Below are 23,350 nucleotides of genomic sequence, written 5' to 3'. Positions count from 1 at the left end.
CGCACCCTGCCCGGACACCAGCCCCTCGTCTGCTGCCTGTTACGTGACATCCCTGCCCGGACTGCCAGGCACTCCTCCGACTAGATGCATCCAGACTTGGGTTCCCCACTGTAGAGTCGTCCCCAGACCACTGAGCTTCGTGCTGCCCCCTGACCCCATCCCGCACTGCAGTGGAGCCAGCCCTCTGAGCCACCTTCACATCTTAGGTTTCTGAGCAGCTCTGAGGGGTCTCCCGCGTCTGTGCGGTCTCAGCTACACCCTGGGCTCCCTGCAGCAGCCAGGGGTACATTGCCTTTTAAAATGTAGTTGGCTCGACCCTCAGCTTCCCGTCCTACTCAGGGAAAGCAGGTGTCCCTGCCACGGGCTGCAAAGCAGTAGGTTTGGGCCATTACCGCACACTTCCTGCCTCTTCTTACCTCCCGCCACCCTTTACCCTGCTCCTGGTGTCCTGTCCCTGACGCCAGCAGGCCCTGGCCTCGGGGCCTTTGCACGCTCCTGCCTGCAACCCTCCTCTCTCTATGACATGCTTCTCTCCCCTGCTGTCCCCTGAGCCGTGTCCTGCTGTCTCGTTCTCCAGGTACGGGGTCCTGCCCGGTGTGTGACGTGGGCCTGCCTTCCCTCTCGGGACTTTGTCCCATGGGGTCACTGCTGCATCCCCCTGTGTGCCTCAGCCCCGGTGCAGCACATGGCAGGTGCCCTCCCCTTTGTCGTGTCCAGAAAGGAAGGTGCACCTGCCCTGTGGACTCAGGCATGTGTCAGGTGTATCTCCCTCCCAGGTTCCCTGCACGGCGTAGAGCAGGTGGGCGCCCAGCCCCGATGTCAGGAGGTGGTGGCTCAGGCTCGGGGTCTTGTCGCCCTTGGGCACAGGTCTCTGTTCCTCTTCGTGCTGGCACTCCAGGCCGCTTCTCCGGGTGGGCGACAGAAGCACGTGCCAAGTAGTGGGTTTTTCTGGAGCCCAGATCCCACAGCCCTTTTCAGAATCCATGTCCGTCCTGCCGGCTGAGGGCCAGGAGCAGGGATGGAAGGGTGTTACCTGGGGCCGGGGCTGCCTTTGGCCTGTTGGCCGGGGTGGGGCGGGCACTGCCTCTGTTCATGCAGAAGCACCTGGGGTTCTGCGGTCTGCCCACGGGGCCAGGCGACTTCCCCTCCCTGGCGACGTTTCTCTCTTACCCTGCGGAAAGATCAGACGCATATCACAATAATTGACCCGAAGATGTAGGATGTGGCCGAGATGGGGTTTTCCTTAGAAGTTCCTTGCAGTGTTCTCACTGGCTGGGGTTGGCACCCAACCGTCAGGGTACATTACCCAGTAGAGCTCACATTTGGCTGTTGTTTGTGTGTGCCTGTTTTTATGCCTCGTAATTAAAACATTTATTTGGCCTTCGCAGTGAAAATCTAATTTCTTCAATCTAAGAACTAGTGGTATTGGCACCAAGACTTGAGTCCATCAGGCGAGTGGATCCAGAGCCTGCTGGATTATTCATCGTGTGGTGTTTGCAGTCAGGCTGTGCGTTGCTCTAATCAGAACTGACGTTTGGTAATTGATGTGTTGAGTGAAGATCGTGGTGGGAGGGGGCTCCAGGCAGCGATGAACCTTTTGTGTGTGGCCTGCGGAGGGACCTTCCTCGCTGACTCAGCCCTGCCAGACGGGGTAACGGCACCTCAGTGCAGCATATCTGAGCGCCGGATGTATGTCGGGTGCTGCCCCACGTGTCGTACGCGTGCTCACTTGTTTAATCTGCAAGGCCCCGATGGAGCAGGTTCTGTTCTTTCCCCCATTGTACAGGTGTCAAAACTGAGGCTTGGGAAGGTCATTTGCCCAAGGACATTCAACAGGGGCAGAGCTGGGATTTGGACCCGGGGCCCGGCCATGGCTTCGTGGTCTCGACCCCGCATGTGATGCTTGTGGGATTTTCCCCTCGCCGTTCAGGCCCCCAAGCCGCCGGGTGCCTTGCCCCTGATGTTGTTCCCTGCTCTCTTCCAGACCATCATGGAGCAGTTCAACCCCAGCCTGCGGAACTTCATCGCCATGGGCAAGAACTACGAGAAGGCGCTGGCAGGTGAGGCTGACATCGCTGGCCCGCGGGTGCGAGTGAGGACATCTCAGTAGGTGGACAGCTCCTGGGGCCTGATTAGGGAGGGACGGCGGTGTTTCCAGAAGCACACCGTGGCAGAGTGAAGGTGTAGGTGCTGCACCACAGAGGGCCATGATGTTTAGTGCACACTGTGGACATGGGGCCAAAAGTGGCAGGATGGTTCCAACCCTGGAGTTGGGGGGGGTCGGCCTGCACATTTCAGGCCAATGGTGGTTCCTTTCCTGAAAGCATCATCCAAGGACATGTCTTACCCATGGGGGCTTTCTCTCAGAGTGACGTAACTTCATTCTCAGCTGCACAGTGTCGATGGCCTAGGGTGAATCCGTCAAGGCCCGGCCTGGGGTCTCCCACTCGCGTGCCCCAGCCCTTGGACACGAGGCACAGGCCTCCTTCCAGGCTCCTCCACCCCCACCTGGGCCCCCAACAAAGTTCTGTGGGGGTGGGGCCTGGAGGTGTCCTCCCTTCCCCATTTTCCTGGACTGCCCCATAGGACAGAGCCCTTCAGCTGCCCTCGGCCTCCCCAAGGCCAGGCCTGGGCCCGCTATGCTTTCCTTTCATCTCTTTCAAGGGGCCCGCCCTGCCCGGCAGCAGACGCGCTCCAGCTGCTGGGGTGCGGAGCCCGCACACACTCCCAGACTGCAGAGCAAATTGCGTGCGCTTAATTGAAAACTACCTAAATAAAATTTGATCAAGTGTCCAGTAATAAGTCCCTAACTGGGTTCTGGAGAAAACGGATTAGAAATAGTAATTATGCTGCTGGCGGGTGCTCCCTATGGTCCTGCTCCAGAGGCGCCCTCGTCCTCCTTCCAGCGTGAAGGGCAGCTGGGGGGGCTCTTCTGATGAAGGAGTTTGTGGGCGCACCCGGGGTCTTGAAGGGTCTCCGAGTTCCTGGAGGAAGCTCCATCCCAGGCAGAGGGCAGCGGGCAGTGGGTCCCAGGAAGTCAGCAGGCCTGGCGCTTTCCGTGCCAGTCCCTTGCGAAGTCATGTTAGAGCAGAAGTTGCCCTGGGAAGTGGTGTGAGTTCCCCCGCTCCGTCCCCGTGGTGCTGCCTTTAGCCCACTTTGAGCGTGTGACTCTTTCCCACTTACAAGGCTCACTCTGGGACCGCAGACGGGGACAGAGTCCTCAACCCAGGTTGGCTGGGGTGGTCTTCCTGCCGACCCACTTTGCACGTCTCCTGCCTGGGATTGGTTCGTCAAGACGCCAGGCCTCGTGGTCGGGGTGGCACCCTGCGATTTGACTTGAATAGCTCTGGACCCAGGCCGTACACTGTGCTCTTACACAGAGAAGGAGCTCTCAGGATTGGAACGAGAGAACATCAGCAAGAAACGGGCTTAGGTCCTGCCCAGGCTGGAGCCTGCTGTGCACAGGGGAGGCGGCTGACTGGCAGGCAGGCAGGATCGCCGAGTAGGTGCTGCAGGTGTTGTTACTTCCTAGCGAGGGAAGTAACTGCCCCTTCCTCTTCTCTCAGGTGTGACGTATGCTGCCAAAGGTTATTTCGACGCCCTGGTGAAGATGGGTGAGCTGGCTAGTGAGAGCCAGGGCTCCAAAGAACTCGGTAAGACCCCTAAATGTGGCAGAGACCCCGGAAGTCCCTGAAGTCGTTGGATGTCCCCATGCTGATCTGGGACCCCGCCCTGTCCTGTGTCTGGTCCTTTGATTTGGGATCAAGTTTTCCCTGTCCAACAAGGGAAGTCTTCCTAAAATGGCAGTTGCCCTCGGAGCTGGCGAGGGCTGTGGGGCACACACCCTGCTGAGAATGGGGTACACCAGGCGGCTCAGGTCCCCTGAGAAGCACGGTGTGGGGATGAGGAGACAGGCAGATCCACGTTTACAGGTGTTTGAGGCAAAACTTGAATGGCCGGCATAGGGGAGCCATGTGAAAAGTTGGACTCAGATGATGGTCTTTAATGGTGTGGGGAAAGGTTCCTGGTATAAAAATGAGGGAAAAAGGATGCAAACCCATAGCATGGTGTGACCAGATTTTGTAAAAATACATTGGGGGCACGTTTATCTCATGATACAGGAAGAGACCCCAGAAGCTTAACAGGTAGAATTTCTGGGATGGATTATTTTCTTTATGCTTTTACTGTGTTTTGCACATTTCCAACATGAGCTCACGTTACTTTTATAGTCAAGGCACACAGTGTGAAATGGGAAGAGCTGTGGGCTCCCTTGGAGAGGCTCTCGGTTGTTGGCAGGTTTGAGGGCGTTTGTTTTCTCTGTGTGTCCATTAATTCCGGCTCCCAGAGGTGCCTCTGTCTTATCTACGGTGCGGCCTTTAGCAGAGGCTGCCCGCTCTCGCTCGCAGCACCGCCCTTCAGACTTTTCACACCGTCCTGCCCTGGAAGTCAGGCCTGCCCACTGCCGGGCTTTGTGGTGCCCTCTGCTACTCCCTTGTTTGAGGACATGGTGGCCCAGCTGGCCCTGCTGTCCCGGCCCTGGGTCCACACCATCCCCAGCAGGCCTGCCAGGTGTGTGCGCTGTGTGTCGTGACTGCCACCCTGGCAGAGCAACAGTGACGTCCGGGTTTTCCTGAGAACAGAGAACAGTGTAAAAGCCAGACACAGCTATGGGACCTCCCTGGGCTGGGAGCAGGGGCAGGCGACCATGTGCGGGCGAGGCTGGGCGGAATGAGTGACCAGGGCCGGACCCCTCATGTGGGCTGGGCTCTGCTCACCTGGATGTGGGCCTTTCTTCAGTGTCTACAGAGCTGGCTGGTCTCCGGTTCTGTGGCTCTAGAGGGAAACCTGCTGGCCTCTTGGGGACACTCAGCTGACCTGCCTCCGTGAGGACATGGAGGCCGGGGTGCTGTGGTGGTCAGGCCTGCAGGCTCAGCCTGGCTGGTGACGTGTTGGATGTTTGGGCGGATGGAGGCCTGGACCCCTTTGTGATCGGCGTTGGCCGTGAACCAACCGGCTCTGAGCTCAGAGGCCACGCGTGGGCCCCGCCCAGCACTCCTGGGCATCCCGGCTGTGGCTTCTGCAGCCACCGTCTGGGCCCCTTGGAAGAAAGTTGGGTGTTGCGTGTGATCCTGTGTGTTTCTACACGGCTCCTGTCTGTGAAAGGGGCACTTTCTAATCATGGTTAATCGTGGTGGCCAGGGGGAGACACGTGCCTTCTCCCCGCAGTCACACACACGTGTGGAAGGGGGAGGGTCTGTCCACGGGGAGACTGGGTCCCATGTGGCCCCATAGTGAGGGTGGGCGTGTGCGAAACCGCAGTGAGATTCCAGAACTTCCGGTGGGCAGAGTCCTTGGGAGTTGTCGCTACAACAGGCCCCGTGAGCAGGACAGCAGCCTCCTGCTGTGGAGTCCGCACATGGAAGGGGCGGGGGGGGGGGGGGGGGTTGGAACATCCCTCCACCCACCACTCTAGGAGCTGTCTGGGCTCCGGCCTGAATCAGGGAGCTTCTGGTTTACTTGTGGGTTTTTGAAATCTCTCCAGGGGCTTTTGGGGCTTTGTGCGTCTGCGGGGGTGGCTGGTGAGGTGCCAGCCAAGGGAGGACTCTACTTCCTCTCCTCCCAACGGTTCTGACACCAGATGTGGGTTTTCCTGCACCAGCCAGCCCTCCAGTTTCTGAGCACCCCAGCTGGGCGTCCCATAGTTCAGCTCACTTCTGACACGATCTACCCGGGGTCAGTGCAGACCCGCAGGGTGAGGGCCCCATCCCGAGAGACTGCCCCCCACCCCAGAGGCTGGCGCAAGTCATGGGTACCCAGTTCACCACACTTCTGTCCAATTTGGCTACAAATCGGATTCCCACCACTCCCTCCTCAGATCTGGTGGTTTGCTGGAATGGCTCACAGGACTCAGGGGAAGGCTTACTTCCGAGTCCCAGTTTGTTGTAAAGGGTATAACAAAGGACCCAGGTGAACGGCCGGAGGAAGAGATGCACAGGGCAAGGTCTGGGAGGGTGCCAAGTGCAGGAGCTTCTGTCCCCATGGAGTCGGGGTGCCCCACCCTGGAAGCTCTCTGAACGCCGTGGTTTAAGGGTTTCCAGGCATGAACAATTGTTGGCTCAGTCTCCAGCCCCTCTCCCAGAGGATGGGGGTGGGGCCCAAAGTGCCACTTCTAACCCTGGCTCGGTCTTTCTGGTGACCAGCCCCCATCCAGAGCCCACCCAGAGTTGCCTCATTAGAACAAAGGATGCTGCTATCACCAGGAGATAACAAGGGATTAGGAGCTCTGTACCAGGAACTGGGGCAGAGACCAGTGTGCCTTTCTTCTCAGGTCATTGTCAGCCCTGCTCTGGGAACTGAATTTTTTCTTTTGGCAACAGCTTTACTGAGATGTAATTCACATGCCATACAACTCACCACTGAAAGTGTACAATTCACTGGTTTCTAATGTATTCGCAGAGTTGTGCAACCATCACCATATCTAGTTCTCAAACTTTTCCTCACCCCTAAAATGTAAGCCATCCCCATTAGCAGTCACTCCCCTTCCCCTAGCCCCTGGAAGCCACTGATCTGCTCTCTGTGTCTGTGGCTTTACCTGCTCTGGACGTTTCATATAGATGGAAGCGTGCACTAACCCATCGTGACTGTTTGTGTCCAGCTTCTTTCAGTTAACATCGTGTCTTCGAGGTGCATCCATGTTGTAGCGTGTCAGCTCCATTCTTTTTATAGCTGAATAATATTCCATTGTGTGGATTCCATTCCCCAGTTGATGAACATCTGGGCTGTTTCCATGTTTTGAGCAGTTTCCATAGCATTGGTGTCAGCAGTCGGCACAAGTGTCTGTGTGGACACTTCATGTATGCCTGGGAGGGGAACTACTGAGTCACACGGTCGGAGTTGAATTTTTATTAAAGCAGCACACACCCTGGTTTAAAAATAAGTCTCCCTGCCCCCCACGTGCCCGAGGCCCACTTCTCAGCCCTGCATGTTGTCTGCCTGTGTTTGCTTCCATACATGTAAACAGGCAGGTTTGTGCTGCTGGTTTTCATGTTTTGTTTTTTTTTTTAAATCTTTCAGCCATGCCGTGCGGCATGCGGGATCTTAGTTCCCTGACCAGGGAGCAAACCCGCACCCCCTGCGGTGGAAGCACGGAGTCTTAACCACTGGATCGCCAGGGAAGTCCCTGTGCTGTTTCTTCTTTTTAATTTTGGACATTATTTGGATTTAGCATTTTTATACCACTTCTCGCCCCACCCAATAGAACAATGACAACTTTTGCTTAAATCGGTGACCAGTATCACCTTTGTGCGGTGCTGGCAGGAATCCTCAGCTCAGACAGAGCAGTCTGACTGCAGTGCAGCGGACTGCACGTCTGAAGTGGAAGCATGATGAGATGGACATGAGTGCACACCTGCCTAGGTAGTGCACACCTGCCCAGGTAGCAAACGGCCCTGTCACCCCCAGCATTTCCTGGGGCCCGCAAGAAAACCTCCTGCCTCTCTCCCTCCGTGCTCCCCCCCCCTTGCCGGGCAACCACTGCTGTGTATTCTGCCCTGAGACTCGGTGTGCATTTGCTCAAGTTTTGTGTAAATGGACTCGAGTAGTGTGTGCTGTGCTCTCTCTTGGTCTGGCCTCTTTTATCTCATGATTGTTTTGAAAGTCATCCCGATGTTCCACGTACCTCCAGACCATCCTGCCTTCGTGCCAAGTAGTTTCCGCTGTGTGGAGGTGACCTGTTGTTTATACATTCTTCCGCTGATGGACATTTGGGTTGTTTCCAGTTTTGTGCATTTCCACGTCCACATTTCTCTAACGAACTAATGACGTCGAGCATCTTTTCACATAGTGTTTGCCGTTTGTTTATCTTCTTTGGTGAAATGTCTCTTCAGATCTTTGTCCCCCTTTTTTCAGTTGGGTTTTTGTCTTATAATTGAGTTGTAAAAGTTCTCTGTGTATTCTAGGTTGAAGTGCTCTCTCAGATACATAACTTTGCAGATATTTTCTCCCAGACTAGCCTTTCATTCTTGTCACAGTTTATTTATTTATTTATTTGACCGTACCACATGGCATGTGGGGTCTTAGTTCCCCAACCAGGGATCGTACCCCCTGCAGTGGAAGCGCGGAGTCTTAACCACTGGACCGCCAGGGAAACCCCTGTCACAGTGGCTTTAGAACAGAGATGTTTAATTTTAATGAAGTCCAGTTGAGTGATATTTTTTCTTGAACTGTGGTCCATAGGTTTTTGTTACTATTTTGACAACTTTGTTTTTGCTGGAGTTAATAATTGCTTCCCTTCATTTCCGTAGTCGTCAGTTTGCGGTCATTAACTCGCTCCCAAACCCGAGACCGTGCTCTGGGACTCCTCCCTGCCGGCCGCAGTCCCGTTCATCTCGCTGCTTCTCCCCCTCTTGGAACTTGCCTCCCGGAGCCCCGACCTGCTCTGATACCCTGGGCCGGTGGCTGGACCATGCATGGGACGCCCCTTCTCCAGTCTGGGACCATGTTTTCTGGGTCGTGGGTCCTGTTTTACTCCCTCAATTAGGGAGATCATCCTTCCTTTTAATGGTTCCTTAGCAGGAAAAGGGGAAATAACATTTCTGAGCCCATGTCTGTCTGCGGATGGTTCTCTGCCTCGCACTGATGGCTTAGAATTCCAGGTGGGAGACCGCCTTCCCTCGGAGTCCTCACCCCCTGTCCTCTGCCTTCTGGTGTTGCAGTCTTCAGTGTCATTTTGGCTAATTTTTTTTTTTTTTTTTAAACATGAGTTTTTTGTTTTTCCCCTCCGGGAAGCTTTTGAGATCTTTGTCCTTGGGTGGGTGTTGTGAAATTTCCAGACGTAGCTACAGTGTGTATGTTGGGGGAGGGCCCAAGGGGACCTGGAGAACAAAGCATCCCAAGGGTGGGTGTGGTGTGTGGCCTCCCAGGCCCCAGGAGGGGTAACCGGGGGCAGGGGTTAAGCTGCAACTCCGACCTTGGGTGAGGACAGCAAGGGCACAAGGAGGGGCGGAGGACAAGAGCAAGGGTATGTCCACAAGTGCAAGGTGGACAAAAACGCATTCCGGCAGAAATGGGAAAGTCTGGAGAGGAGGAGGGGGGCGAGGCTGGGGGAAGGGGGCAGGGCCTGGCAGGAACTGGGGCTTCTGGCCGTGGGAAGCCGGGTTTGTGCAGCCTGCTTGTTGTACCCGCGTTATGATCCGCCTGTTGCCTGCAGTAGCGGGTGCTGCGTTTTCACTGCTGTAGAATATTCTGTGAACACGTGATGAACACAGTGTATTTCTCTGTCCTCTCCATCAGCGCTTGGGTTACTCCCGGAGGGGGAGCGGGGTGGGTTTGCTGCTCTGAACGAGCTAGTCCTCGGGACCATGATGCCAAGCCCACCATGGGGTGACCTCCACACGGTTCCACAGCAGCCGCTGCCCCGGGGCTCGCCAGTGTGACGCCACAGGGCTCTCCCTTTTGGCCCTGCTGTCCTCCCACATGACCAGCGTGTGAGGGTTCACAGTGCTCCTGTCTGAGTGAGGCTGGGCACCGCTGCCTTCTATTCCCCTGCCCTTGTGCCCCCCTCTGTGTGGGCGAGTCCCACCCGGCAGGCCACCCAAACCCCAGGCGCCGAGGCAGCAGCTCTGGTCTACCTGGTGCTGGAGGGGAGGGGAAAACCAAACTGGGACCAGCATCTTGGATACCAGCAGGACAATTGTTTCCGCTTTGTTATAACTTGGGGCATGCTGGGTGCCCGTGTACCAGGGGCCGATGACCCAGCCCAGGGGCGATGCCCGTCCTGGGGCTGCCCTGCAGTGACCTGCTGAGAAAGCTGAGGGCTTCCAGGTCCTTCTGAGCTTTGAGGCCCTGGTAGAAGTGGCAGAAATTTCAGATTTGGGACCCTTTGCTCTTGGCTGGAGTGTGGTGGGGATTGGGGTTTGGTGGTGCACTTTGGCCACTGTCCTCATGGAACAATGTCACTGGGTCACTTGCCTAGGAAACGTTTTCTTCTCAGTTCCTTGGTCTCGTTAGCTCTGCCTGTGGCCCTGAGCATCTGTATGAGCTCCCCCTCCCCAAAAGCTGGTCGGGACCCCAGGTAGGGGGGCCTGCGCTGATTCCCGAATTATCTGAATCTTGGACATTCATTGACAGGCTGTTTGGTCTGGCGTGTGGCCCATGTTTATAGGTGTCTGTTATGTTTGAAGAGAACATATGTTCCCTGCTTATTCCAATTCTGGGTGCAGGGTTCCTAATTGCGTTCAAATCTTCAGTAATTCCACCTCCTTATTAGTAAGTGAAAGAGGCGTTTTTCTTACTCCCCAGGAAGATGGGCTCATCAGTTTCTCTGTGAGGTTTTTGCTTTATGTGTTTTCCAGCTGAGTTATTGAGTGCGTAAACTACAAGTTATGTGTGGTCGTGTTTTCCTGACAAGCTGAACTTTATGAGGGGAACTTCTCTGTTCTCAGTAACCCTGTTTTCAGTCTGTTTTGTTTCATGCTGAATTTGTTTTCCTCCACTCTTCCTGTCTGCAGCCCTGGGGAATTACTCGTTTCTGACCACTTTCTTCTTGATAGACCTTACTCCCCAGGATGAGAGGGAAGAGATGCGAGGTCTCTGCTGTCCTGGGGATCAACCAGAGCCCTCAAGGGGTGAGTGCCTCTGGGGAGGTGGTGCTCCAGCCGAGGTGTGGCAGCAGCCTGGAGGGAGCTCTGTTCACACTGACGACGTCCTGAGCCAGGCGCCGGGCTCCTGACCAGAGACTTAATCTCGAGGCCCTGCAAAGTGGGGCTTCATCTGCCCTCTTGCTGCCCACTTCCTGCTGGGGTCCCTCTGGGTGTGGCCCCTGGTGGCTTTGGGGTCAGGGATTGCCAGGCAAGCAGTGAGACGCCCTGGCCACTCCCCGGTCGCCCTCCGTCCTCTGCTGATCCCTGCCCCGTTCTTCCAGTTCTTCTTGCCTTTTCTTTCCCATGAAGGGCAGGAGCTGTATGGCTCCTGCTCTGCTCCCTGAGCCAACAGCCCACTAGGACGGTGTGGGATTCAGCCATGCCGACCCTCGTCTAATGCTTCAGAGGGTACTGCACCCCCTCCCCATCTCCCTACGAGCCCTGTGCTGCGTCCTTCCTGCATAGAGTGAGGGTCTTGAGCAGCACATCGCCCCCCCGCCATGTCAGCCGACCACGTACTGCCCAGAGCTGCACCCCTTATCACCAGAGCAGAGGCTTCTGACGTGAGGTCTCCTGCTGAGAGCGAGGCTGAGGCCCGTGGAGGTCAGAAGTCACAGCCCAGTCGCTGAGCTGCTGCCCCTTTGTTCCCCGTCCCTGTGGAGAGCGAGTGGCCGCTCTGCCTTTGGTCCTGTGGCCAGGAGGCAGCTTGGGGCTGCAGCTCCAGACCTCACAGAGGAGACGGCCTCTCATCTTCACTCCACTCGGCTCTGGGTTCGCTTTGATAGGCAGGCTGCTTAGTCGGGGTGCAGGGATGCACGCCTTCCCCATCGCCTCGCCGCCCTCTCATCCCCCGCCAGCAGCCACCCACACTTGCCGTGGACTTGCCTCCCTGACCGCCCCCCTCACAGCTCCGTTGAGGCACACCTGGTGCCGCCCCCAGGCAGGTGATTATGGAGGCCGTCCCCGTCTCTTTGATCTGTGTACTCGGGGCAGCTTTTCCGAGGCCCTGTCTGCTTGCTTTCCTCACGGATTTCTGTGCTCGTGGGGCTGACCGGCAGCTCAGGGCAGCGTGGGTGTCCCATCTGGGTCCGAGGCTCCAGGCCAGACCCCGGTGTGTGCAGACCCAGGCCTTCCCCAGACCAAGGAGCCAGGATGGTGGCCCAAGGGAGGGTGACCCCAATCACAGCACCCTGAGGGGGCTCACTCTCCAAGCTCGTAGACCACAAACTTGGGGGTTTGCTAAGATCTGGAAGTCAGCATGTTTTCATGTTTGTTTCTCCTGCTTCTTTCTCTACCTTGAGCCTGGAGGCCACAGGGCATAGGGGGCAGGTGGCCCCTTTGCTGCTGGCCACGGCAGGGTGCACCCAGCCTCTCCCCGTCCCCCTGACACGGGCAGCCTGAGATGCCAGCATGGTGGGGAGCATGGCGCAGAGTGGGTATTTCCAGACTGCTCCGGCGTGGGCTCCGGGGCTGGTCGGGGAGGTCGGATCTCCAGTCAGGCTCCTTTTGCCCTGAAGGAGGGAACAGTGCAGACGCTGTCCTCTTGTCCTGGGCGCTGTCAGCAATGCCATGTCCCCTCTGGGCTCTCCCATTGCCGTAAGCTTTAAGTCACAGGACACTTCAGGTCCCATCAAAGCAGAGAGAGCAGGTGGAGACCCCGCGGTGCCTGTCCCCTGCTGGCACAGACCAGGTACGGCGGCATCTCACCTGCGCCCTGTCACTGCTCCCCTGGGGTGATCCCGATGGCACCTCCTCGCTTCTCCATCCAGCCCCCGTGTGCACTGTCGGCAAGCCCGGCCTTGGCCGTGGGGCTGAAAGCACACTTGTCCCCCAGTCCAGGCAGTGGACAGGCTGGCTTCCGGGCCCTCTGTTCCACCACCACGGCCACTCCACAGTGGGCCTGGTGCAGTCTCTGTGTTGTCCTGCTTGCTGGTTTCTTCCCCGGTGTTGGCCCCTGGGGTGCCCTGCTCCCCTGCTCCTGGGGGTGCCACCATGGACCTTGACCTCATCCTTTGTGCAGGGGGGGCCACTGTCCTGTCCCCCTCACCGACAGCCGTGCCACCATCTGCAGTAGCCCCCAGGGAGCTGGCACTCCTGAGCACATCCTGCCCGCTGGGTGGCCCCCTGCAGCCAGGCCCCCAGCTCTACTCCCCAAAGCCACTGTGCAAAGAGCAGGGCTGAGCCCAGCACAGGCAGGAGTTAGAGGTGGAGGCCAGAGTCCAAGGCACCTGGGCTCCGGGCACAGTGCTCAGATGGGCAGGTGACTCAGGGGCTCTGTGCCAGAATCATTCATGCAAGAAGAGGGTCAGTCAGCTGCCCTGTGTCTGTGCAGGAGGCTAAGGTGACATATCCTGTGGAGCATTCTAGGCTTTCCTGGCCGGCAGCACTAACACGAGGCCATCATTGCAACGAAGGGCCCAGCCTGCCCTAAGCCCTCTGTTTCCTCCATGTGTGGCCGACCTTCACGCTGGGCCCGTCCCTCCAGAGCCTGTGTCCGGGGCCTCTGCCAGAGCCTCACTTGGACATTTTGTCCATCTGCGCAGGTGAGGGCCAGCGGCTGAGCGGCCGTTTTGTTTGGCCCTCACCGTCTCCCGAGCCTCTGTTGTGTTCTCTGCCTTTGAAGGGCTCGCTTGTTTGTGATCCCGGGCGTGTGTGTGCTTGCAGGTGCCCTGGGCCTGTGTTTGGCCGCCACCTGCCTGCACCCATACTGGTATCTGCACCCGCACCCATGAGAGAGCGGGAGCTCTGTGCTGGGCGGGGCCTCGGGGCAGGAGGCGGCTCCCTGCACCTGAAACTGGGCCAGGTTTGGCCGCTGAGTCACTGGATTAAGGTGTGGCCTGAACACTCCCCTGGCGTTTGGCTGCTGTCCACGCCCAGCTACCCGAGTGAAGAACCGAGGCAGGCAGTCCCATGCCACCTTTGGAGACTCGCCCAGTGGGACTTGGCTACCTCTTCTGGTTCCTGCAGATGCCGGCTGACTTTCCCACGACAGCCTCATGCTTATAGGCACGGGGTGGCCCTTTCCTGCACATGGGTCGCTGAAATGCAGGGGTCGTGTGACCCCAGGGGCCTTTGAGACTGTTGCCGGATAGTTTCCTTGGCAGAGGTAGTTCTGAGATGGTGCGGCCATCCACCAGGTCGGGGGGCTGCCCACCAGGTCGGCTCCTGTGCTCCCTGTGAGGCCGGGAGGTTGTCGGGCTGCATCACGGCCCCTTCCATGTCATGCAGAGCTGTCAACACCTGGCTGGGGAGCCCGAGTGTGTCCCTGCCTTCCCTGCAGGTGGGTGACAGTCTGTCTCACATCCACCTGCTGTCAGACCCCACCTTTGACTGCTAAACCTGACAGACGCCACTTGGAGGACTTAATTACAGCCGCGCAGTGGGAGCCAGGTCCATTTCACATCCCTGAGGGTCCTGACTCAGAGGACCCACGTTGCCCTACACTGTGGTCCCATGATGGCCTGGAGTGGGCTCCTTGCCTGCATCCTGCCTTCACCTCCTCTTCCCAGCTGATAACACCAGCAACCCCCGCCATAGCACATGGAGGGGGTGTCCCTTAGCCCCTGGGAGAAGTGGCCGGCACACAGGCAGTCACCGGAACCCCAGGAATAGGGTCCACGCTCTCCTGGCCTCCCTCAGGCCTCGAGCAGATCTTGACAGCAGGCAGATTTTTTGCAGAGTCTCTGTCCTCGTGTCCGTCTTTGTGTGGATGCTGGGCAGGTCAAAGCCTGGGGCTGAGCACAGGGTAAGAGGGCAATCTGAGGGTCCCCTCTCAGGGCCCCCTGGACTCTCATGACTGGTGTGAAGGGCCAGGGGCTCCAGCGTGTCCACTTCGCCTGCCCTGATGAGAGCTTTATGGGGCCGGCTCGAGCCTTTGTCAGGAGGGATTAATAAACGTCTTAATTGGATCTGCCTGTTCTCAGCGACTCTGGCCATAGCAGGAGAGACGGCTCAGGGTGTTTTCATGCTTCCTCGGTGTCCGAGGGCCCACTCCAGGGTGGGAACATCCATAGGGAACAGCGGTGTGTGGCTGTGGTGACCCCACACCCTCTGGACTAGTTCCTGGGGGTCCTGCTTGGGAGGAGGGGAAGGGGGCCCTCAGCTGTGGTTCATTCTGAGCCTGGTTCTGGTGGTGAGGTGGGGCTGGCAGGGTCTGTGAGGACCGGGCCTGGGGCTTGTTCCTACTGAGGGGGAGCATGTGACCTGACCTGGGTCCGCAGCAGGAGGCTCGCCGAGGTCCTTTAAAGCCCATCCTGCAGCAGCACACCTGTGAGGGCTCTCCCACCACGGCCAGTCTGACTCGAGTGCCTGGGTGGCTGGAGGGCCCTGGGGGCCCCCAGTCCTGTGACCGCGCCATGCCTCCCCTGAATTGAGGTCCCGCCTGCAGCGTGTGCTGTGTTCTCAGTGTGTCTGCAGCTCCCCGCCCCCAGGTGAGAGTGAGGAGGAAGCGGTCCTTCGTTTATCCTCCAGCAGAGAACCGGTGGCCCTGGAGCATCCCACGCATGGCGGGGGGCCCGGCGGGCACAGGTGCCGGCTCGGGAGCCTCTGTGGCAGGTCTCCGCCTGTTCCGAGGGGTGCTGGCCCCCGGGTCCCCGGCGTTGGCAGGAGGGCAGGTGTGTCAGAGGCACTGTGGACGCTCCGACCGCAGAGGCCTGATTACCTGATGAGCAGTCCTCAACTGGGCCTGTTCCTGTTTGTGTCTCACATGATTTAGAGCAAGTTGATGCCTGAGAAGCCGTCCCCAGGAGAGCTGATGTCCACTTGGACAGTTAATCGGGGGCATGAGTGGGCAGGTTAATGGGGCGCCACCACCGCTTCTGGGGGGCCTTCATGGCACTTGGTGAGGATCGGAGCAGCGGTGCCTGCCCGGCCTGGGGCGCAGCCTCACGGGGCTCTGTGACCCCCTGGAGGGTGGCCGCCCTGGAGGAGCGCCATCCACACACCTTCCAGCTCTGGGCCTGGCCTGCCCGCCCTGCTGAGGTCCAGGTGGCCTCCTGTGGTTGGGGGTTGTGGCCTTGTCCACTCACGTCCCTGCTCTGGGTGGGAATGTGGGAGGAAAACCCCTCCCTCTGTCCACACCCACGTTTCCCTGTCCCCTTGTGAGTCGCGTCGGGCAGGAGAAAAGACGGCATTTTGAAGCACGGTGATGCTGGTGGGTGGAGGGTCTGTCGATGTGAGTTCCTGCCCCGCTGTCTCCCGGCAGCACAGCCAGCGTCTCGCAGTGCCCTATCCTGCTGCTGCTGCTGCGGGGACCCGGCTCAGCCAGCGCCTGCCCGGCCCATGGGGAGAGGACGCCAGGTTGACCCTAAGTCCCCGCCTCCCTGTCACCCAGGCTCAGCCCACACGCTCCACGGCCTCCTGTCGGCCAGTTCCTTGAAGCAGCCCTCCATTGGCCTGGGCGGCCAGCCTGGGAACCCCGAAGCCCCGAGTGTAACTGTGGATGCCTGAGAGCGTGTGGATTGGCCGAGGACACGTCCAAATGAGTATTTGGCTTCAGGAGGCCGGGGCAGGCCTGAGCTTCTGAGATCTTATCAGACTCCCTATGTGGCCGATGCCGGTCCAGGACCTGACCCGGAGCAGGTAGGGCAGAGGCTCAGGACAGGAAGGAGGCCAGCCCGGACGGTTGGGCCACGTGTGGTCGGTGCCTCCTCCACCTCGTGCCACGACACTCCGGTGCCTGGGCGTCCACTTTGGACACAACACTGATACCGACACCGAGGGGCCGTTTGGTCTTGCTCTGCTTCAGAGCAGCAGTCAGGGAGGGTCACTGTCCGCTATCATCACCATGGCAACAGCCATCGATTTTTGTCCTGGTTATCCTTTTGGCCACCTGCCATTTTTTGCCATTTTGTAGGCAGGAGAAGAACTCTGCTTCTACCAGGGAGGAACTGGTGGCCTTGAGGCCAGCAGGGAGGTTGGGGGGGGTTGGTGGCTGATCCCAGAGGGGTCCCTCAGTGCTGTCTGAGCTCTGCATCCCATACCGGTGGCTCTCACGGCCGACGCGACACCCCCGCAGCCCTCGGCTGTCTGTCTTCCGGAACGAGAGCTCTATATTCGTGCCTTGTTCAGGCGTATGCTAATGAGCTCTCAGAGGCGCCTTTCCGCTCTGGAAGCCACCAGAATAATTGAGCATTATGGATATTTGCTTCAGAAGGCTTCAGGAGGCAACAGGCGCTCCCAGCCAAGTTTGAGCAGCTGACCCCTTGGCTCAAGAGCCCCTTGGCCACCAGCAGGGAATGGGAACTCTGGCTCCTCCTGAAATGACAGATCCTCAAGAAACGAGTGTTTTGGCGCCCTCGGTGGCTGCCAGTGACCAAAAGGAACGCCATGACCACTTGGCAGTAATAGTGCGTCCTGCTCGCCAGGTTCAAGTCCAGCTCTGCGAAGACAGAGCTGGAGGTTTAGTCTCCAAAGGAAGGTCAGACACCTTCTCTGCGCCCCCAGCACCATCTGGGGCTGCTGAGGACTGTTCCAGCACGTGGCTCTACCTGGTAGGAGGCAGAGAACTTCTGCCCACCCCACCGCAGCACATGCCCACACACGTCAGTCTCGTGGTCGCAGAGTCCCGGCCGTGCTGGTCTCACCTCTGCTTCTCCTGGAGAGGTAGTCAGGGGTCTGGTGTCAGTGCCCAGGTGGGGTGAGGGCTCCCGGCAGGCCTGTGGCTGCTGTGGTCCTCACCATGGTCCCCCAGGCTCCACCCCTCACACTCTGTCGGGCTCCTCTAGTGGGGGGGAGGGTTGCTAAGGTGGCCCTGGCTGGACTTGATCAGGGAGCACAGGGGCCGTCCTGGCACCCCTGCAGTCGTGCCTCGTGACCCCACCCAGATCATCCTTCATGTGACGCCTGCACTGGTCAGTCGACTTGTTACTGGTCAGTAACCGTGTGGACGTTCTGCTCTCAATTCCACCTGGGCCACAGCCTCCCGGCCACCCCTGCCTGACGTGGCGGTGCCGGCAGAGAAGGGCCACTCTCCCTTAGAGAGACCTGGCACTGTAACCCCAGGTCCGGGAGGACTTTGACCTTTGTGGTGCAGCCAACAGCCCTGGGCCACCCTGCCTTTTCAGACGGCTTCATTTCTAGCTGCATCGGAGCTTGGCTGCCCCCTGACCGGTCACCCAATTTTATCCCCAGGAGGAGCAGTATCAGCCACTTTGGAGTTGGGGCGGGGCCTCGGCAGGTGGCTCCTGGCGGTGGAGGGACGGTAGGACCCTCCCCAACGCACGATAAGGCTGCTCCTGGGGACCCATCTGGGCTGGGAATCTGGCTGGGGTGCTCATGTCCTGGGGTGATCTGGCTTGACGTCTACTAGGTGGGGGGCCAGCAGGTTACAGGACTGGCCTTCAGGGCTGTGGCAGCCCAGGGAGCCCTTAAGGATGAGCCACATGGGCAGGGACTTAGCGCTGGATGTGCCCATTCTTCCCACATGTTCTCAGCTCCTGTCCTGGAAGGCTTGTGCCCTGGGAGTGCCCAGCATGGTCTGAGAGGTCCAGGTCCAGGCAGCTGAGGAGCCGGGCTCTCATCAGCATCCACCACATTTGTAATGCTGCTGAAGACATCCACTTTCTCTTGCATCAGCTCCCCCTGCACGCTGACACTGTGCCTTCATGGGAGCCCCGCGGGCTCTTTTCCACAGAGCCCTGTGCAGCGTCCCGTCTTCACGGCCAGGGTCAGAGACAGACACAGCCCTCTCACAGTGGGAAGGACACAGGTGTGAGGATGGGGGTGGTGAGCAAGAAACCAAGCACTGGGGACCCCTGCCCAGGCCTGACTTTGGCATCAGGGATGAAGGACATAGGCAGGGGAAGAAAGGGCACCCGTGGTGCCCTTGACCACACATGGGTAGTACCCTCCTGCCGGCCGGGGCCCAGCTCCTCAGAAGGACGGAACATGCATGTGGGCAGGGGGCTTTCCCTGTCTTATTTATTGCCCAGTTCCTGAACCTCTTCACCCACCATCCTCCTGCTTAAAGAAAGAGGGTGTGTGTGGCAGGACCGCTGATGTCAAGGTGGAGCTGCACCCAGGTTCCTGGCTGTCATTGTCACTGTTACTGGCAGGGGCAAACACTTGCCCAGCTCTTTCTCTGGGGCAGGGGCTGTGCCGTGTGCCTTGTCAGCCCAACCCCCTAATCAGGAGACACGTGGTCTTACTGATTTAATCCTGGGATGAGGTACAAACATGTACACGTAACCCATATGAGACAGTGAGGTCAGCCCAGGCCTGGAGCCCTTTCCCCGCAGGTGCCTGGACTATCAGGACTTGTCACCCCCAGGTGGCCCCCCTGATGGACATCCCCTAGCTGGTGGACAGGCACCAATATGGAGGCTGGTCTCTGCCCTGGGGGTTGGTCCTGCTGTGTGGCAGTGGGTTTTGGAGGAGGCCCCTCCCCACCTCCACACTTCCCACGCCTCCCCCAGCCAGGGCTCAGCCGCCTGTGCCTTCCAGAGATTGAAACTGCCTTCTGTGACCTCCCCCACCTCAGGTCCCCAGCTTCCTCCCGCTTCTTGGGTTAATCAGGTTTTAGAAGTTTCACTGGGTTGCCCTCTGGACACTGAGCTTGCGGGTGATGCTCCGCTGTGGGGGTCACAGTGTTCTGGGGGACCTGGCCCTCCATGCAGCTGTGCCCAGCCCTGGGGTCCGGCAGCCGGGTCCTTACCCTCTTCATCCCGTGCTGTTGTTCACTTTTGCTGGGGGTCAGCTCAGGCCGCTGGCTGTCTTCATGGGAACCATCTCAAAGCAGGCTTTCTCGGGTCTGTGTTGCTTTGGCAAAGATGTGTTCTTTTTTAAGCCTAAATGGGTGATAACTCATCTCTTCCTGAAATCCTGTCCTCGCTCCTTTGGGATTAGGAGTCTAGCGTTATGGCCCAGGAGGGGCCCTCAGGTGGAGTCTGGTCCACCCTCGGCTCATAGAACAAGGTGGGGAGCTGCACAGATCTGCCAGGCGCCCCCCTGTGAGCGGCCAGACTCCGGGGCCTGAGCCCCGTTCCCACCCCGGCTTGTTCCCAGTCTCCCAGATCCACGCTCCCTCTCAGCTTCTTGTCATTTGCAGATTATAAGAACATGTGTTTTTTCCGCAAAAAGAAAAAACCAAAAAAGCAGCCTGAGTCTTTAAAAATGTCAGCATTGTGAGAGATGCAACTCGAGAGGACTCTTCTGGATTAAAGAGGCTGAAGACTCCCGACTCCACAGAGGAAAGATAAGAATTCTGGTGCCGCTGAAGGTTAAGTCCTCATAACCTACGATTAAGCCTGTTTATGACTTACTTGTTCTAGATGCTCACAGAGCAGCATTTAGATAAACAGTATGCTGACTTATTGAGAGAGAGAGACAGAGACAGAGACACAGACACAGACACAGACACAGACCTAGACCTGAAGAGCCGCGCATGAGATCCAGGGTTGGGGAGCAGCTCACAGGTGGCAATGAGTTGGGGCACCCAGGCCCCAAGGTGTGGGTGCTGATGGAAGAGGGTCTGTGTCGGTGGCCACTGTCCTTGGGTTGGGCTGGCCGTGGGCCTGTGCACACAGGTCCGTGCTCTCCAGGTGCAGAAGTTGACATGCTGGCCACGCCGTGATGTTCATTACCGTCTCAGGTGGTTCAGCCAAAAAGTGTGTGCACGGGTACCTAGGTGCATGTGTCGGAAAGAGAGCCAGGGAACCTGGTGAGGGGTGAGCGGGTACCCGCTCTGTTATTTTAGCTGCTTTCGGCAGGTTTGGAGGTTGGGCTGGGAGGAGAGTGTCTGTCTTCTAAGCGCTGATAAGAACAGATTCACGGCCCCTTTGATCTCCGGGCCTTGGATGGAACCCTCTGGGTGTGGCTGTAGACCCGGCCTCCAGCCACACTCAGGTCCCCTGTGTCAGTATTCAGTGCCCTGGGGGACTGCCTGGTGCCTTGTGGAGCTCAGGTAGGAGGTGGGGCTACACCTGTGCTGGTCTGGGGCTCGAGAATCAGCGAGATGAGGCTCCCTGCCGGACCGCTCCCCGCCGTCTCTGTGCCATCGGCAGCCTCAGGCATCCTTCGTCCTCCCGGCCTTCGGGCGGCCCTCCTTCCTGACCTGCCTGGCCCACTTGCCCCTCACTCTTCCTCGTTCCTCACTGGCCCATGTTTTGTCTGCCTCCCAGGAAAGAGTGCAGGCACCACAGAGGCAGGGCCTCTGGTTCACTGTCTCACCTGGAACGGCACCTGCACGGAGCAGGTGCTCACGGAGCAGTCGTCAGTGTGGTGACGATGAAGGTGAGCGAGTGCCCCAGGCTGCGAGCGGGTCACCTTTGTCTCAGTAACAACTCTCACATGAAGACACCAACCTGCAATTTCTAGAGTCCCTTTTAAAAATCTGGTACCTGTAATTTAGTCTTCTAGAATCTTTTATCTTTTCCCAAAGAGCCCAGCTTGGGGAAACACTTGAATGTTTCTGAGATCTGAGATGTCAGTGGTGGGTCCTACGTCCCCGAACACATGTAAATCGACTGCTCCTCCGAACCGTCTACAAGTTCTGAGAGCACCCGGGGTGGGTGGCTGATCCTTCTGTGTTGTCTGCTAATAGGTCAGGGCCATATCACAGCAGGGTGCCGCCCTGCTCGAGTCCTGACCTTGCCTGGAGCTCCAAGCGAGAGCAGCTCCGCCCCTTCCCCTCCTGTGAGCTGTGGTCCTGCCAAGCTGCTCTGTTGAGTGTCTGCCCCACTGCCATCCTCCCGGGTGTGGGGCCTTCCTGCACCTGGGCCTCCCCCTCCTCAGCTGTGCCCTGCACCTTCCAGCTTATCGCCCCGGTCCCTCTGTGCTGACGGGGTCTCTAGTTTCTGCCTTTTTCTCCCCTCAGTGGGTGCCTTTGGTCCCCAGGTGCTGGCCAGCACTCACACTGGCCAGTGCCAGGCCCCTCCACCTTGTCCTTGTACTGACGTTCTTGCCAGGGGCTGTGAACATTTTTGAGTCTGTTGGGAATTTTTTCGTATCGGTGGTGAAATAAAACACTTAAGGAAAAGAAGCAGAGCGACTGAGCCGTGATGCTCCCTCTGGCTCACAATCCCAAGGGTTGGCAGAAGCCAGCTCCTGCTGGGGGTGGCCAGCGGGGGCAGAGGGTCCCCCGCGGACAGCCCCCAACCTCCCCACTCAGCTCTGAAGCGAGAGGGTTGCTGAGTCACCCAGACTTGCAAGAGAGGCAGGCTCCTCGCTGTGGAATCAGTTCCTACTCCTATCTGCAGCCTCATCTTCCCAGGGGGGTTTGGACTAGCCTGGAGCAGGGAGCGGTCCCCTCAGAGATGGCAGTGGGCGCCTGGAGGGGCGCTGCCCCTGGCTCCCTCCTGGCAGTGGAGGGCTTGGTCTGGCTCTGGAGGAACCTGGGAGGGCTTGGCAGCTCTGAGGCTGCAGCCCCCCACGTGGTCACAGTACTGGCTGGAGGCTCCCCTTTTACTCACCTCCCCCCAGGGTCTGCTGGCTAGTGGACTCTTGCTCTAAGCCGATGCGAAAAAACCTCAAAAATCATATTGCGAAGATTGTGTACAAAAAGAATTGAGTTATTATAGAATAAAACTGCTTCCTAGGGAGAGCTGATTATCACAGGAGCGAGCGCTATTTGTAACAGCCTGAAAGTGGAAACGCCCAAATGTCCACCGATGGACATCATGGGCGACTGGATAAACAAAATGCGGCTCATTCCCTGGAATGTCATCCAGCTGGGAGAGGAATGAAGCACTGACACACTGCCACGTGGTGAGCCTCAAAAACGAAAAACATGCTCGGTGAGGAAGCCAGACACAAAGGGCCTGTGTCACGGGATCCCACTGATACTAAACGCTCAGAACAGGGAGATCCGTACAAACAGTAGATTAGTGGTTGTCCAAGGCTGGAGGGAAAGGGGAGTGACTGCTGATGGGGACAGGTTTCTGGAGTGACGAGAACGTTCTGGAATTAGGAGTGGTGGATGCTCCTTGAGGACAGAGTGGCCTGTGAGGGGCTACACAGGCCTGGGCCTCAGCCCTCCCTGTCCAGCCACCCCAGCTCCAGTGTTGTGTCCTTGCTGGGGGCCCTGTCCCTGCTGGAAGGCTGGACCAGTTCTTTCTGCCCCTGTCACCAAGGGCAAGGCCACCACCCTGAGGGACAAGGGCACAGCCTGGCTCCCGAGGCCACACAGCCTCTCTTCAGGGGCACACGCACCGTCTGCAGGATGCTCAGGCTCCCAGGCCGCAGTCGTGCAGAGCAAAGTTGGTGGCGACTGTCCCGACATTGTGCTGTCTTAGCCACGCCAGACAGAACCAGCCTGCGTCCAGCCTGACTGTGCTGGAGGGGAGGGAGGTGAACAGCACTGTTGCTTACATCGTGTGCCTACGTGTGCATATGTGTGTTTGCGCGTTCGTGCATGTGCTGCCCCAGCCCCTGCCTTCCCCTGGGGGAGGGGAGTTGCCATGTATACCGAGTTCCACTCTTAACTCAAAGACACAAGGCTGGTGTTTAAGGTTACCAAGAGTACCAGGAATTTTTAAACTCGGAGCTGAAGGGTGTGCAGCCTGAGGTGACTCACGGCTGACCTGGCTGCCTCCTCACAGGGTAAACACTGGGTGGGAGGGCGTCGCCTCGTTCTCAGATGCCTGTGTTTCTGACGTGGTTTTGTCCTGGATGAAGCCTCGTGGCACCCAAGTGTGCCCTCTCCTGTCCCTGCTCCCGATGGCCTGCTCCCAGACCCTCCTCAGTGCCAGGGTGGCCTGCCTGCTCCCCTCCTG

The 23,350-nt window shown here is 58.3% G+C and overlaps 1 protein-coding gene across 6 annotated transcripts in view; it reads left to right on the top strand.

Moving 5' to 3' along the window:
* BAIAP2 (BAR/IMD domain containing adaptor protein 2) overlaps positions 1-23,350 on the top strand; it is a 70,557-nt gene that overhangs the window by 13,760 nt on the left and 33,447 nt on the right. For all 6 annotated transcript variants that reach the window (XM_057535938.1, XM_057535934.1, XM_057535936.1 and 3 more), the window contains exons 2-3: positions 1,985-2,060; positions 3,567-3,653. In XM_057535938.1, the coding sequence (XP_057391921.1) occupies positions 1,985-2,060; positions 3,567-3,653 (163 nt within the window). The remainder of the gene's footprint in view (positions 1-1,984; positions 2,061-3,566; positions 3,654-23,350) is intronic.

Source organism: Balaenoptera acutorostrata, chromosome 20, assembly GCF_949987535.1.
Source record: "Balaenoptera acutorostrata chromosome 20, mBalAcu1.1, whole genome shotgun sequence".
In the NCBI taxonomy this organism is placed as follows: Eukaryota; Metazoa; Chordata; class Mammalia; order Artiodactyla; family Balaenopteridae; genus Balaenoptera; species Balaenoptera acutorostrata.
This window is presented reverse-complemented; position numbering and strand designations above follow the sequence as displayed.